This window comes from Eptesicus fuscus, chromosome 18 (assembly GCF_027574615.1).
Source record: "Eptesicus fuscus isolate TK198812 chromosome 18, DD_ASM_mEF_20220401, whole genome shotgun sequence".
Classification (NCBI taxonomy): Eukaryota; Metazoa; Chordata; class Mammalia; order Chiroptera; family Vespertilionidae; genus Eptesicus; species Eptesicus fuscus.
In genome coordinates, this window is record NC_072490.1 from 12,449,187 (window position 1) to 12,466,500 (window position 17,314).

Below are 17,314 nucleotides of genomic sequence, written 5' to 3' on the forward strand. Positions count from 1 at the left end.
GGGACCCTTTGGTCTACGGGCCTACGCTCTATCCATTTAGCCAAACCAGCTAGGGCCTTTTTTTTTTTTTTTTTTAAAGACCTTTTACTAGAGAGGCTCATGCTGCTGATTGAAGGTTGGAACGATATACTCTAGCCCCTGCTGGGTGAAACCATCCCTGTGCATTCCTATATATTCCAGCCATTCTCCATTTCTGATCTGTGATTTTTGTCTAAGTATTCAGGGCTGCCTGGTAATTCTCTTCCTTTCATCTTTCTCTTCTGTCCTCCGTGGAGACCGTGTCAAATAGTCTGTCCTCAAAAATCAAGCCCTGTTCACCTCCCTACCCATCTCATGCCCCAAGTAGATGTCCTGGCCTCTTACTCCATTTCCTAATTCTAAAACAGCAAACTTAACTACCTATCAACCCATTCTTGCTACCTTTCTTCCAATTGAAATGGAGGGAGGGCTTACTTTGAAGTTGTTGTTTGACTACACAAATACAATGTGTATCAAGTGTCTTGATAATGTGGTCTCATTAGCGTAGTCAGGAATGTCTCATAAATTTCAGTTTGTTGATTGCCATCCCTTTTTGTTTATTCAACGTGTTCTTTCTGTCATTTTAAGGACTGTTCTGTGGGAGAGGAGGAAGAGATCTGGTTTTCCTCTTCTGCTGTGCCTGACTTAGTCTCTTTCACACCATTTCTTCTGCTCTTATTTGCAGACATCTATTTCTCTGCTTTCAACTTCATACCTTCTCAGAAAAATAAATTACCTGCTTCATTTTAATGACTCTCAAACATGTCCTTAAAGCCCCTGTTTTTCCTCATGTACTTTTAGTCACATGACTACACGTCATCTTCAGCTTCAAAACTATTCTTTCTCATGCACTGGTTTATCTCATACGATGAAACCACTATCCCCTCATTGCTTAAGTGAAGAATTTGGGCATCATTCTAGAAACTTCCCTCAATCTTTTCTTTTTTTTAATTATAATTTTATTGATTTCAGAGGAAGGGAGAAGGATATATAGAAACATCAATGATGAGAGAGAATCATTGATCGGCTGCCTCCTGCACACCCACACTGGGAATCGAGCCCACAACCTGGGCACATGCCCTGACTGGGAATTGAACCATGACCTCCTGGTTCATAGGTCGATGCTCAACCTCCATGCCATCCGGGCTTCACTCAATCTTAATTGATTCGATCGTTTAAATATCTGTAAAAAAATTAATAAAATATATATTTTTTTTGGTTTGTTTTTTTTTTTTAATTGATTTTTTTACAGAGAGGCAGGGAGAGGGATAGAGAGCTAGAAACATCGATGAGAGAGAATCATCGACCAGCTGCCTCCTGCACACCCCCTACCAGGGATGTGCCCGCAGCCAATGTCCATGCCCTTGACCGGAATCGAACCTGGGACCTTTCAGTCCGAAGACCGACGCTCTATCCATTGAGCCAAACCGGTCTCGGCTAATAAAATATATTTTTAAATAAATAAATAAATCTCTGTTCCCACTGCTAATTCAGGACACCATCATCTTTTGCCTGTTATACTTCCTCCCCACCTTTTATCCCTGAATTCTACACACTGCCTTATTTAGCATACTTTCTAAAAGGTAAATAAATCTTCTCTACTAGCTTACAGCACTTCAATGACTACTCAAGAAAATGTTCGAACAAAGCCTATCATTTTGGCTTGTTATTGCTTCTTCATCTCAGCCCCGCCTGAATTGTTCATTTCCCCACATGTGCCAGCACTTTTCTCTATAACTTTAAGTATGCTATCAGGGACACTTTTTCAAGCCTGGGTTGGGTTAACTCTTTACACTGAATTAGAATCACTTCTCTGCAAGCTCAAAGGGCAGAAACCATCTGAAGCCTTGCCCCCAGAATGGGCCCTATTGTTGGGGAGATACCTCACACTATGAGCATGATTAGGTGTGTTTTCCCATGTTCTAGGTTGAAGTCAGCATATCAGTCTCTATGCTAATAGCTTCTGGATAGTAGCCAGCTTCCATGATAACTGAAAGTTGTCCTCTTCCCCAACATGGCAGACCACCTGCTGTCCCCAGCAGAAAGGGGATATTAGAAAATCAAATTATGAGCATCCATGAAAGTCCCATCTCCTTTCATCCCTTTGTCACCCGCTCTAGCCCCCAGAATGTTTTCCTTTGATATATTAGGGTAAGGATATGAGACCAACTAAAATGTCAGGCAAACTCCAGTGTACAATGCAGACATCCCAGAAAGGAAGGGTTAGAAAAGAGCTCTTTCTGAATACAGTTGAAATAGATGCTGGATTTCTTTCCTGGGACAGAAGTAATGTGTGTGTCAGGTATTTGGTATTTGGTAAATAGAGTTTGCAAGCTAAAAATATTTGATGTCTATAACTTGATAAATAATTTTTTTATTTTTTTATTTTTTACTTCAGATACCAGTATGGAAGTAAGGGATCCACAATACATGTGTGACAGTAATTTAGACCATAAAGTACAAATGTATAATTTAAAGCCCCTTAATAATTGTATAAGAGAAGCAGTACACACAGTGATAACAAGTATGCATAGTGGAGCTAGATTGCTTGGGTTCAAATTTGACCTCCAACACTTATTAACAGTGTGTGCCTTGGTTTCCTAATCCTATATAAAAAAGCCTAATGTGCAAATTTTCCCCTCGACCAGGAGGCAGGGCCAGCTGGCCAACCGCCCGCCGCCCCTCCCCCCAACTGGCCCCACTCCCGATCACCCCCCACTCCCACCCAAATTGGGGGTGGGGCTGGCCAGCCAACTGCCTGAGGCCCCTCCCTCAGCTGGCCCACCCAATCAGCCCCTATCAGGGTGGGCCAGCCAGACCCCACCCTCGCACAAATTTGTGCACTGGGCCTCTAGTCTGTAAAATAGAGTTAATAGTAATTCCCATCTCATATAATTGGGACAAGGATTAAGTGAATTATATCTATAAAGCCCTTAGAACACAGCAAGCACAATATAAGTTTTTAAAAACTAAATTTAAATTTAATAAGTTTGAAATATTAAGGAGTTCAGGGATGATTTTTATTTTGACTGCTCTAGACCCATTTTCCCCTCAAGTGTAAGGAGTGTCATGCCAAAATCTGTTCTATGTTCTAGCCTTTATCTCTGAGGGAACTAGTTAAAAAGAGCCACCTTCACTGAGGTGCTTGTTTTCAGTTGGCATTTTATGATCTGTGTGGTCCTTTCCACCTCTTAAAGTCACACTCCTGAGTCTTGAAAGCGAGGGTAGGAATTCAGCCTGGAACTACTAAAATGGGACACAGTTGAGCGCCCTGGAAGGTCACATTTGGTCTCCTGGAGAGTGTTCTAGGTACTGAGCTGCCTGTGGTCCTAGGATCAGGAGACCATGACACTCATCTGGGAAAAATTAAAAGTTGTGGTATAAACACTTATTTTTTTACTTCCAAACAATAGTAATTGTTCCAAGCCTTCACAGAAATAATTTATAAATCTGTTGCTTCTGAGGAGGAAAAAATAAAGAAAAATTCTGGATGCCATGCTTTGGGAGCAAATGTTGGCATTGTCCATAAGTGGGGGCAGGTGTCTGTTAGTCTTCAATTCTTTCCAAAAGTTGAGCCTCAAGGATATAGGGTCTGGGAAAAAAAGGGGATTTTTTGTTTTTAATTTCCTTGGTAAAGAGATGAGAGAAAGGGAGACAAGAAAATCACATGCTCTTTTTCCATACTACTCATTGAACTCTTGTTTTGAAAACTATTTTGAGTTTATCATACAACTGAAAAACATTTGTCACTTTTATTTTCTAAGTGTTTTTCTTCCATACAGGAACTTTGCATTGATGGCGACTAATTTGTGTGTTTTTCTTTTTTTTTCTTTTTTTCTTTTTGCATGCTGTCCCCTGTGTTGGAACTCTCAATAGAGAGTAAGTTGGTTCAATATTTGTTGGAAACCTAACTTTACTGCATGACTGTGCAATTAACCCTTTTTCTCTATTTTCTCTCCCGAAGAGTTCATGCAGTGTTGGACCCTTTGCAATCCACGAAATGCTATTCGCAGTTATGCAAGCTGTCATTCTGTTTGGAGATGTGCTTTTTAATCTACTAATTAATCTAATTTGATTATGTTCTTCTGTTCTGTATTTGATGACTGGCACACCTAAGATACAAGCAAGGTTAAGAAAAGGCTGCCTCAATTGTAATAGCTCAAATATTATGATTTTTTCCCCAATAAGTTATATTTGTGAGATTTGTGGGAACATAAGTTGATTCCATTGAACTTTGGCTCCATTGAATTATTAATAACATTATTTCCAAGTTTCACTATTATTTTTAAAAATTTAGTTCCCTACACCCCATATGTACTTTCTAATATAATAATGTCATTCCTTAAGAGCAAACAAAGCAGTGATTCTCAACATTTTCTTCAAATTTTTAGCCTTAGTATTATATTAGCATATTCACTTTTCATTTTCTCCTTTAATCATAGATAAGGAAATGGGAAACTATCAACATCTGACAGTAAACTCTTTGTGATAGGGCAATCAAGTAAGAAATATTATGTGAAATTCCCAATATATTTTTTTAGATTGATACATGTAGACGACAGCTATATATTACCAGTTATTAAGTACCATTGATAGGATATAAGTATTTTGAAAAATAATAGTATAGTTCTATATATAGAAAACTATCAATACCATGTATACATTTTTATTCAGCTATACTCACATTATATTTAATCAAAAGAACTTTTTACTTAGGAGACTCGGAGAAGTCTTTTTGAAGGAAATAGCAATAGCTTGACAGGATCATCAACTTTGGATATGTTAGCATGAGAGAAAGAGACTGCTGGGCTAGCTTGAGTCCAGAGAAGTGGGAGGTTCAGAAAGTTTATAGGAAAGAAAAAGAAGTTAAATTTAGCTGAGATAAAGGGAGTCTTAGATATCTTCCCTTGCATTGGAGAAAAAAGCTTAGCTGCCATTTAATTACAGAGCAAGTTTCACTTAGGAGATAATTCTTACTCTTCAAGGAACTTTTCCTACACATTCATTGAACAACTTTATACTTGATCCTCAGCCTTTAATAACCTTGAGTTTGGTTCAAATACATGATGCAAGATTGTATAAAAATATAGTCTTTATTCTCAAATCTTCTATATTCCAGATGGGAAAATAATATAAATATAGAAAAAGTTAAAAAGCACCAAAAAGCTAGCCCCACCACAAATTTCAAGTAGGAAGAATCAGTGGCTATTATCCAAGAAGCTTCTAAGCTGGGATGTAAGTGGTAGTAGTGAGTCACATACTGTGTGTAAATAGAGTGAGTGGGGAGTATGGAAGGAAATCAGGAATGTGAGTGAGATGTGTTCAGGGAAAAAGAGTTTGTGTTGCCAGATAGTTCAAGGTCAGTTTGGAGATGTCTAACTGATGTCTCTAAGCATTTGAGACATTATCCTATAGACAGTGAAAGTGGGGACATTAAAAGATTTTGTTTATATCAAAAGAGTGATATTACAATATTATGGTGAGAAAGAAGCATGATTTGGCCTGCTACCTATTTCGTAAATAAAGTTATATTGGAACTCAGCTGTGCTCATGTGTTTGCATACTGTGGCTGTGCAGCAACAGCGGTGTTAAATAGTTGTGACAAATACCATCATGTGGCCTGCAAAAGCTTAGAACATGTACTATCTGGCCTATTACAGAAATGTTTTTTTCACCCTGGTATACAGAAATAGAAAAACTAAAGACAGGCTACTACAAAAACCCAGACTGGGTGAGAAAGGCCTGGTGCCTACAATGATGGTGTGATTGATAGATTGAGGAAGGCCAAAAGAGAGAACTGTTCTAGAAGTCATGGGACCTAGTAGGCTAGGTCAGAAAGGCCCTGTCAACGTCATACTTCATATTAAAAGAGAATCAGGGGGAAGACTGGCTCTTAAATCACATCACATTGGGGATGCAAAGGAAAATGCTTGGTAACAAAAATGGAAGAAAGAAGGAAATAATAAGAGTAAAGCAGTATCAAGCTTCAGAATGGCCAAGCATACTAAGTTCATGAAAGGCTACTACATTTCACAATTAAAAGGTCATTGGTGGGAACATTAAGATGGAAATTGAAGGAGAAATTCTTAAGACAGCGTCTTTTGCATCTGTAAGGAAAGTATTTAAGTGAGAATAAATATATAGTGGAGGAGACCATACTTTAGAGAGCAAGAATACAGAAGAGAAATTAGTCTTACAAAGGAAATGGCTCTTTTTTAAAAATATATTTTTATTGATTGTAGAGAGGAAGGGAGAGGTAGAAATATCAACAATGAGAGAGAATCATTGATTGGCTGCCCCCTGCACACCCTCTACTAGGGATCGATCCAGCAGCCTGGGCATGTGCCCTGACCAGGAATCGAACTGTGACCTCCTGGTTCATAGGTTGACACTCAACCAGTGAGCCACGCCTGCCAGGCAAAATGGCTGTCTTTTAGAGAGACAATTATTGGAAGTATAGCTATAAATGAAATCAAAGTAGGAGAAAAGTGAATGGAGAATTCTATGTTGAATGACAGTAAAGTAGATAAGCTAAGTTATTTAGCAATAGAATGAGTGGAACACAACTGAAAACCAGCTGTGGAAACCTTGGGAAGTCACTTTTCTGGTTCTGTTTCCTAAGAACCAAATAAAATTGGAAAGTTAACCTAGGCATTCGAATGTGTATAGTTTTCAGAATGGATTTTGGTATAGTGAAAGCTTAAACTTGGAGTCTTCAGGAAAATAGGCAAGAATTAAGAGAGTGGTATAGTGGTAAACCAGGTTTGGGAGAAGGGCAGGAAGCCCTGATCTATAGTGTTTGCTATAATTTCAGAAGTGTAAGTACCCCCACAATGGCTTATTTCAAGCTACCAACCAGCTCACAAAATTCGTGAATATTTAATAGTCTACTTCCTAAGTAAGTGCTAACTATCTCCAGCACACCTGGCTGAATAGATTTGCCAGGTACCAGTAAAAGTGAGTGCTAGGTTAGATTCATGCATTTGTTGGAGGGTAGGTCTAGTGAAGTTCAACAGTATTCTGAGTCCTGAATTGAGGGCCAGAGACGGTTTTAATTTAGCAGTAGGCCAAGTTTTAAATCTAATAGAAGCCAGGTTGTTTGGCTGTGGCTGTGGGGGTGGAACAGAAGTTAATGACTCTGCATTGTGAATAAGAGTATTTTGAAGCAGATGTTGCCTGGGGATCAGTGTACTAGAAAATTTTAAGTACATAGTCATAGTTCCTGCTTTTATAAATACAGAGCATTTTTAGCAAATAATGAAAGTGTATATTTTCTAATTCATACAATGTTAAAGCTTAGTTAAAATTTTGATAGAAAAAATTCTTCATTTCTAACATGAGGAAAAATGGGAGTTTATTATATATAATTGTATAAAAGAAATAAAGTATGTATTGAGAACAAAATTTTTAATTTTCAAATTAAAATAGTTACTTTCAAATTAACTTTTTTAAACCATAATTTTTATAACTTGTGATTATAAATTGTCTCAATACAACATGCCTGACATTGTCTTAAGAGTTTTTTTCCTATTTACCTAGAAACAAATTTTCCAGTATGCTGTGGAATTTCTTGTAAAGAGATATAATACACATTAAGTAAGTCACTTTTCATAAGTATTTTAATGACATACATCACTTATGAATATTAGCATTCCTTCCCTTAATATGTTTTTCATCTTAGAAAATTTTTTAAACTAGTGTGTTAATACTGGAACCAGGTATAAACCAATCAATAGAAATGAAGAGTAGGACTTTTTAAAAATCATTAAAATTTATATGTAAATTTGTATCCTGAATTTACATATTTTAGTTATAGTTATCCCAAATCATTTAAAATTACTTTTGGGGCAGTTTTAGTAAGTAATATATCTTATAACAAAACAAAAAGTCTGTGACAACTGACTTTTTGAGAAATCTAAAGAGCCTTTAATTAGCCCATTATGTCAGAATAACCTTATGCTTTAAGGTAGCTATCAGCATAGTCATCTTCTGATGACTCAGTGCCACTCTTCATAAGAGTGTAGGGCCAGTGAAACTATAGGTAGTTTCTTGCCCTAAATTTCAGATGAAATGGATTTCAGTTTAACCAATTTAAGCTATAGGTGTGCCAGTCATTACGGCCAAAGTTTCTTTACCAAGTGATGCTGCATGGAATAGCTAATTGTCGAACTTCAGCAGAAGTTGGATAACATTTCAAATGTACTCTTGTATCACAGAGTCCAATGAAAAGCAAGAGAGATTATTTTTCTGCTTGGCTGCCAATCGCTGTGCCTCTGATTCCTGTATTCCTTTCTATTTCAGTTTGAATTGATCATAAAGGTCAATATTTCCTCCTTTTTCTCCCTCCTCCCCTGTTTATCAACTGTAGGTATTCAGCATGTTTTTGGAGACACTAGTGGACTTCATACAAGTCCACAAAGATGATCTTCAAGATTGGTTATTTGTATTACTGACGCAACTACTAAAAAAAATGGGTGCTGATTTGCTTGGGTCTGTTCAGGCAAAAGTTCAGAAAGCCCTTGATATTACAAGGTAATATTTTCTTTATATATTTCAAGTTTACCTGATAATAATTGGACTATTTAGTTCCTGTGTTAAAAGTTCAGATATGTAAGTCTTTTCAAACCATTTGAACTGCATAGGCTCCGTTTTAAAATTGTTAGTGAGGCCCATTCACTTGTGTATTTCATGCAACATTTGTCCTTAAATCAAACACTGTTTTCTTTAATAAACATTTCATTAACATTTGTTCAGTATTTAAGGTAGTATTTTGTTGTAATTAAGATATATCTACTAACTCGAGTTGAAGATTTTATTCAATTTAATGTAGAAATAAATTATTTTCTAAGTTTAAAAAGAATGTTTTATTATGCATTAAAATATTCAGAATCTTTTTTTCAGAAGATTTTGAACCAATGCTATATTTTTACTTTCTTGTATAGATTGTTGAAGTGACTTATTTCAAATATTCTATTCATTTATTGATTTAAGGTGAATCTAGAATTCAGATACTAGGTGTGGGGAAACATCTCTGATAATGTTGAACTTTTTCTGAATAGGTTTTATTTATTTATTTATTTATTATTTATTTATTTAATTACTTTATTGATTAAGGTATCCCGTATTTGTCATCAACCCCACCCCCCTGAATAGGTTTTAAATTAAATCTATAGTTGAGGCAAGATAGACCATTAATTACATAGTATTGCTATTTAACCCCCCTATAGGACATAAATTCAAATGTTGAGATTTTTTCCAGGGAATAAATTTTATTGTGTATTGTATCAAATAGATGATACCACATACAGATACTTACTACTTCATGCATGCTTTTTGAATGACATGATATTTTGGTTTAAGCATAATTTGCTGTTAAATTTGCTAAATGCTGACTTAATTTTTATTTTGTTTTGCTTTTTTCCCCTTATTTTAGAGAATCTTTTCCAAATGATCTTCAGTTTAATATTCTAATGAGATTTACAGTTGATCAGACTCAAACACCAAGCTTGAAGGTAAAAACTTAAAGTCTTTTGAAGAGATTATAATGAGTTGAAATGTTTTATTAAAAAGTTCTGTTGATGTGTATATTTGTGTCACCTGAGAAGCTTTTCAATCAGTGGATTTTGTTTTTATAAACTTTCAGACAGTCAAGCCAGCACTTCGGGACCAGCTTCACTCTTTTTGGAGCTCTAAGGTTTTTTTTGTTTTTGCATTATTTCTTTTCTTAACTCTCTTTCCAAATTCTGCAGTGTTTCGGATAGTGTTTGTATGCATCTTTGTTCAACTACTAACCTTTGTAAGCCTGTAAGCATGCACATAATTTAATTTCAAATGTTATTCAAATGCCAGGCTATTCTTTGGAAAAGCTTACATGGAGTACACATTTAGAAAGCAACACAAAGTATGGCCATCTAACCCTGGGCTCGTGATGCAAACTCGCTCTATAAAGTCTTATCTAATTTTATGTTTGTGATTTCCCAATACTTTTTTAAATTTAGAGTCTGAATAGGTATTTTGGGTGAAATGTCACTTTCATCTATATTTATTTTAGTAAACAAAAATTTTTAAGTTTAATCTCAGTGCTGTTCTCCTTAACTGAAATAGTAACATGTTTTTTGCTGTTTTCAATGTGATATTTCTGATGTGTGCCTAATATTTAGAATCAGAATTTAACTTTCTCAATTGTTGTTAGCACACATTTTCCAATTATGTGAAAACTAGGTGAATTCCAATTTGTTATAAAACTAAGTATTAAATTTAAAATAAAAAATAATATAAACCAAAGAACTCCTGCATTCTTTAGTAAAATATTTTGTAGTGAGTATTATTAAATGAGAGTAAAGTCAGGGAAATAACAAGCATATATGCATTGACAATCCTTATATTTTTCTGCTCTGTTCTGCACGAAATATATTTCCACAAGCATTACTGCCCAGGACTGAATTTCCTTTAAGTTTCTAAATATGATTGTGTCTTAAAATCACAATTGTGTTTCTTACCAGGGTTGACTTACTCTCAACATAATGTTATTTTCTCAGAACTGCTTTGTGAAGGGGATTCCATCTGTTTTAATTTTGAAAAGTGACCTGCAGAAGAGAATAATTTACTTTATATTGTTGATAAATATTTTTAGAACTCATTCTTTGTCCAAGGCATTATGCTAGATATTTTAAATTTATAATGCAATATAGAACTTATAATATTTTATCATTATTATCTATAATAACTGATAAACTGTAAATTGTAATGAGAGTTATGATTTAGATGGTAGATATTCAAGTGTTAAAAAGGTATGTAGAAATGCTTCATGGACCTGTGGAAATGGAGGTCTAAACCATTAGCTTAAGAAATAAGGGTGATAAAAAGAAAGAGAGAGAAGAAGAAAATGAGGGGGAGGAGAGAAAGAAGGGTGATAGGTGAGTTGAGGGAGAAAATAAAATTTCTAAGGACTGAGGAGAAAGACACAAAGGGAAGAGAGAAAGGAAAGTGACAACTTAAAATTAGCTTTCCTATTGGGGAAACATTATACTGGAGGCTGGAATCACAAACAGTTTATATGGCTTTTTTATTATGTATTTTATATTACACATATACACACACATTATATATTATATATACACATATGCAAAGCTATAGGGAAAAATCACCCTTCAGCTCTTAAATTGATGTTTTAGGATAGCAAGGAGAAGTTACATGGAGCCATCCATACCTTACACCAAAAATAGAAGTAATGTTCAGTTGGGTGACAGGATTAAGAATAAAAAACTTAATAGTTTATAGAAAAATACAAATAAAAAATATGAGATCTTTTGAAAAATTATGAATCTTTCAGATAAAAGATGGATGTTTGTATAAAATTTTATGTCTCTCACAGTATGCTGTGGTTAAATATCAGAAAGGAAGGAATAGAATAGGGAGAAATGGCAATACAGAGTGACTTTATTTAAGTAAGTAATATTTTAAAAAATAAATTTAATTTGATTACCTCTTTTTCTGGGTTACAAATGTTGAAAATTATACACACCTGATCTAGCAACTAGATTATTTTTCCTCCTCTTAAGAAGAATGCATGTTTCTGTTATTAAGGTTACAGACTATGTATATAATCTCGAGAAATATTCTACTAAAATGTAAACTTTCAAATGATTATATGTGCATTGTGGTTATTTTGCCTGTTGTTATAATAAACCCACCTATTCTGTGAAACCCTTTTAAAACTTTGCATACCTCTATAAATTGCTAAGATACTGCATTAATTGAATCTCATTGTTCAATTATTAATGATAGCAAATTGAAAACAACATACATTGATGTTCATTTTTTAATTTACTATAGCACCTTTCAGATATTAACCCTTTGCACTCGCTCGCTTTTTTCATCGAGCTGCCAGCGATGCTAACCGTGTCGAGTCACACTCGACATCTGAGTGCAAAAGGTTAACATTGATAGAAGGTTACATGGCTTCAAGAATACAGAATATTATGTTCTGCTGTAATTGAGAGGGGCCTGCAACTGCACAGTTAACCATAGTCTCTTTTCTTCTCCATTGTACATTTTACCCAGGATGGCTGATAACTTAACTCGTGGTGTGTGTTTTTTTCCAATTCATTTCATGAAGTTGTAATTCTTAAATTCATTCATTTGGAAATGAAATATGTAATTTGATCCCTTCTGTCTTGTTTGTCTTACTGGAAACAGAAAAGAGAAAATACACAAGCAGCAGAACCTTATTTTAATATTTTACTTTCTGTATATTAGCATGGTACTTTCCAGAGACCTTATTTGGACTGACAGAGAAAAATTACCCATTAATATCAACAATAAGGGCAGAAAGTGCATAGAAAAATGGATTACCTTAATCTTTGGCAATATGTTTTCAAAGTTGCTCTCTGAATCAAACATTTAAACCTTCGCTTTTTTAAGTCAGGAAAGCAGCATTTATTATGTGTTTGGAACCTTCTGTATCTAAGGACTGTGCACTCTGCCAGGTGTCATTTCTAAAGTGGACTATACTAATAAAGTCTTAGAAAGCCCTTATTTATAAATCCTGGAATGTTTGAAGATGTGACTTTAAAAATAGTGGTTCTCACGCTAGCTGGTTTGCCTCAGTGGATAGAGCGTCGGCCTGCGGACTGAAGTGTCCCAGGTTCGATTCCAGTCAAGGGGGCAAGCAGGAGGCAGCCAATCAATTATTCTCTTTCACCATTGATGTTTCTATCTTTCTCTCCCTCTCCCTTCCTCTCTGAAATCAATAAAAATATATTTATAAATAAAATGAATGAATGAATGAAATAAAAATAGTGGTTCTCAACCTCTTTTTCTTCCCCAACATACCTGAGAGAAGGGAGATAATTTAACCGTGGCTTTTTATAAGGATAAAAAACAGCTAATTCTAAGGAAGAAGTTGTGTGCCTGCATCCCACCATGTAGCCACACATCATTCCTGGGAGAATGATAAGACTTTTTAAACGTACATATAACTCTTGTACACATAAGTGTTGTCTTTTCTCCAGTTTTACTAGTGTAATATTTTCTGTGACACTTCTGTTGGAAGGTAGTTCTAGCACTTGATGGAACTATTAAAGAACCTGGTCTCACTGTGTGAGCCTTATTTGACAAAAACCCTATATTGCCCACCTTAATTACTCACTTGATTTGTAATGCCTTATTTTCAAAATACTTTGGTTCATTTTCCCAAAAGCCAAATTATACTCAGTTGATAAAGACTAGCTCTCAGGGAGTCTAGACAAGAGTCATTTATAAGCTCTGAAGGCAGACTGAAGGAAAGGTGTATAATTCTGTCAAGAGAGTCTTCAGCAATTGATCAAACCGGGCAGTGAAACGTCTGGGACTTAAAAGTACTGCTGTGTGTGAAAAACAAAAATCCACCTTGTCATACACTTGTACCTCAGGTAGGTAGGTGGTGGTTTAATTCTTTGTTGATTGCATTTGTTTTTTTCATCTTTTATTTGTCAAAAAATAATCACCTAATTGTTTTTGAAGTGTTCTCAGTGTCCCTCAGTGACCATCTATCTGATTGTCCTCTCGTTGTGCTTACTTCTGCAGGTGAAGGTTGCTATCCTTAAATATATAGAAACTCTAGCCAAACAGATGGATCCAGGAGATTTTGTAAATTCCAGTGAAACTCGCTTGGCAGTCTCTCGGTTTATCACTTGGACAACAGAACCCAAAAGTTCTGAAGTTCGGAAGGTATGTTTTAATATAAATTTTAAAAGATAAATTAGAAAAGCAAGTCAGTCATTTTGGTTTGCCAATGAAGGAAGCTAATATTTTTAGGTCATTACCAGTTAGCATTGAGTTATTTACCTGGTGATATGAAGACCTTTTTTTTTTTTTTAATCTTCTGTTTTAAATTGTTCTAAATTTTATCCACTTAATATGAGCATAATGTTCAAACTTAGAATAAAAAACTATTCTTGCCATAATTCTCTAACCTCTAATCTTGTAACCATTCAAAATATTTCAAATCTTTCCCCTTGTATTTATTTTCCTATGTATTTCAAATAAGAGCTTACACTGTTCTTGACTTATTAATTTTAGGCATTATATATTGATCTTTGGATGAATTTAGTCATGTATCTGTCTATCTACCTCGTTAAATTTTCCCATATTATTCCCACATCCTTTCCTAGATCTTTCCCCATAACCTTCAGAATAGTTATGAATAAATTGTTGGTCACCAAAGGAAAAGATTTATATTTTAACTTTGGAAGTATTCACTCCTATATCATCAGATCTTTCTGATGTTCTTTTTATCTTCACTTGAGGATGTTTTTTTGTTATTGATTTTAGAGAGAAAGGAAGAAGGAGGGAAGGGAGAGACAGACAGACATCAATCAGTTACCTCCCTTACGTACCCTGACCATGAATTGAACCCAACCCGCAACCTTGTTGGTGTACCAGATGATGCTCCAACCAACTGAGCCACCAGTCAGGGCTCTAATGTTTTTTTAAGTATCTGTTAGTATTTTCAACATCCCTGCCACATCTATGGCTAATATTTCTCATATGCTCAAGTAAATAGGTTAAAATTTTCTAATAAAGAAATTTTAAAGTGTATAAGAACTTCTGTTTTTCTGAGAAAGATAGCCTTGTTATTGAACAGAAATATTGAGTAAAGAAAATGGTCTCCTTTGAGTAACCAAAATATACTCATCTACCTCTGTGTGTCTTTGTTTTCTAGGCGGCGCACTCAGTGCTGATTTCCCTCTTTGAACTCAATACCCCAGAGTTTACAATGTTATTAGGAGCTTTACCAAAAACTTTTCAGGATGGTGCTACCAAGCTTCTTTATAACCACCTTCGAAACACTGGCAATGGAACCCAGGTATTTTTAAGTTATTTTCTTAGCTATTATCCTATATAATAAAAGCCAAATATGCTAAGTGTCTGGTCGTCCGGTTGACCGTTCAACCAATCAAAGCACAATATGCTAATGATATGCTAAGGCCGCTCAACCGCTCACTATGACATGCACTGACCACCAGGGGGCAGACGCTCCAGTTGGTAGGTTAGCTTACTGCTGGGTCCAGCCAATCGGGACTGAGCAAGACTGGCCAAACACACCCTGGAGCCCTACCACGGTCCCTCCCTGGCTGGCCAACCTCCCACATCCCTCCCCAGCCCCGATCGTGCACTGATGGGGTCTCCTGGCCTGGCCTGCACCCTCTCACAATCCAGAACCCCTCAGCAGATGTTGGAGAGCCAGTTTCAGCACGATCCCACAGGCCAGGCCAAGGGATCCCACTGGTGCACGAATTCGTTTACCAGGCCTCTAGTATAATATGATGGTTGGTTTAACCATTACTGCTATTTTTTTCTACGTGAAATAAATTTCTGACCCTAGTATGTAATGTTTGCATCTACATTAGACAGCATTTCCTAAGCCGAATTAACTGTTGTCACAGAAAGAATAGAATCCCTAGGCCTGTCATGTTTATATTATAATTTGGTATAGATTAGGGTGGTGAATGGTGACCAAAGTATGAACAAGGAAGGAAATGTGAGCAAGAATTTAGATGAAGGCATCAACTTTGCATGCCATTAAATTAGAACATGCTATTTAGATGAACCAATCTTATTTGAGGACTAGAGGGATGACTTATTCCAGAATTAATGTATAAATCCAAAGAGGGTAGTGCTTAAAAAGATGTGTTCAGCCTGGTTGGTGTGGCTCAGTGGTTGAGCGTCGATCTATGAACCAGGAGGTCATGGTTTGATTCACAGTCAGGGCACATGCACAGGTTGCAGGCTCGATCCCCAGTGTGGGGCGTGCAAGAGGCAGCCAATCAATGATTCTCTCATTATTGATGTTTCTACCTTTCTCTTCCTCTCCCTTTCTCTCTGAAGTCAATAAAAATATTCTTTAAAGATGTGTTCATATTTAATAATTACAGGTTTGTCAGTCCAAAGGTGCTAGATATATTGGATTTTATTTGGGAGAAATAAAGTTAGAGTAAATGAAACAATGCAGTTATATACATCTAAATGGTATAGGATCATTTATGTAATATGCCTAAAAAATTGAACTTGTTTTTAAAAGACAGACCTTTGATAATGGCTAAAGGAACAAATAGATTCACTTATGGCAAGCTTAAAGTAAAGTCTGAATGTTAAAAACAGTCTGGAGAATAATTTCCTGGGACCAAAGTCAGTTATCTTTTTAAAAGGAGAAGGGATTGTTATACATCTTAAGAGATAGGCAAATTTATAATATGACCAGATTTTTATGCCTTTGGTGACTTGTGAAAATCATTTATAAAACAAACTCAGGGAAGAATAAAATTTGAGCCCTAGCTGGTGTTGTGCAGTGTTGAGAGCATTGGCCCACACACCAAAGGGTTACGGGTTCTATTCCTGGTCAAGGGCATGTACCTGGGTTGCAGGTTCAATCCTTGCCCAGTCGGGGCATATGTGGGAGGCAACCAATTGATGTGTCTCTCTCACATTGCTGTTTCTCTCTTTTCCCCTCTCCCTCTCCTCTCAGAATTTTATAATGTGATTATAGAATTCATTCTTTTCAAAAAGCAATGGAAAAAATATTTTCAGGTGAGGATTAACAAAAAGAAAAAGGAAATTGGCTCAGAACAGGAAACTAATTTAAAATTCTTAATTTGGGATTGTGTTGAATCTTTGATGGAAAGATATTGATAATAATGGAAAGTTAGTGGGTGAGGAGAACAAAAAAAGACTGAAGAGTTAGACTTCTAAATGGGGAGAAAGTTTTTTTCTACAGAAATCAGAGATAAGTACATGAATATTTAAATGGTAGAGCTATAAATATGGCTTTCATATTGTTCAACTTCTTGATTGTATGCCTTAAGAGCGTTTTAATTGAACTTAACACAACTATCATACGTTAATATTTATTTGACTCCCTCCATCAGAGTTCCATGGGGAGTCCTTTGACAAGACCAACACCACGTTCACCAGCCAACTGGTCCAGTCCTCTTACTTCTCCTACCAATACATCACAGAATACTTTATCTCCAAGGTAATAAAGGGATAATTTTCCATCAAGGTTTGTTATTGCAGATTCCCGTTATTGAAAAACAGATGTTAATATAATTCCATTTGATTTCCACTTGACTTGAAAGGTTTCAGACAAATAGAAACTTAGTAGATTCAAAAATATAACATTTATTCCAAAAGTAACCATTTAAATGATAATGTATATGATACAGAATTTTTTCAATAAGTCAAAAGAAAAGTTAGTGACATAACTTTTGTAAATTACAGCTTATTACATTGAATAGCATAGTTAAGTTTCTCAAAT

General features: G+C 35.6%; 2 protein-coding genes across 7 annotated transcripts in view; one reads left to right on the forward strand and one right to left on the reverse strand.

Annotated features, from left to right (window-relative positions):
• Nucleotides 1-17,314, forward strand: part of CLASP2 (cytoplasmic linker associated protein 2) — a 142,569-nt gene that overhangs the window by 102,769 nt on the left and 22,486 nt on the right. For 5 of the 6 annotated variants that reach the window (XM_054708094.1, XM_054708091.1, XM_054708090.1 and 2 more), the window contains 5 exons: nt 8,387-8,550; nt 9,452-9,530; nt 13,585-13,728; nt 14,723-14,866; nt 16,926-17,032. In XM_054708094.1, coding sequence (XP_054564069.1) covers nt 8,387-8,550; nt 9,452-9,530; nt 13,585-13,728; nt 14,723-14,866; nt 16,926-17,032 — 638 coding nt within the window. Of the gene's footprint in view, nt 1-8,386; nt 8,551-9,451; nt 9,531-9,661; nt 9,713-13,584; nt 13,729-14,722; nt 14,867-16,925; nt 17,033-17,314 lie in introns of all 6 variants that reach the window. The other variant, XM_054708089.1, reaches the window with a different exon arrangement.
• Nucleotides 1,511-17,314, reverse strand: part of CRTAP (cartilage associated protein) — a 209,038-nt gene continuing 193,234 nt past the window's right edge. Inside the window, exon 8 of the transcript XR_008554480.1 lies at nt 1,511-1,523. The gene's annotated coding sequence lies outside the window, so the exon portion shown is untranslated. The remainder of the gene's footprint in view (nt 1,524-17,314) is intronic.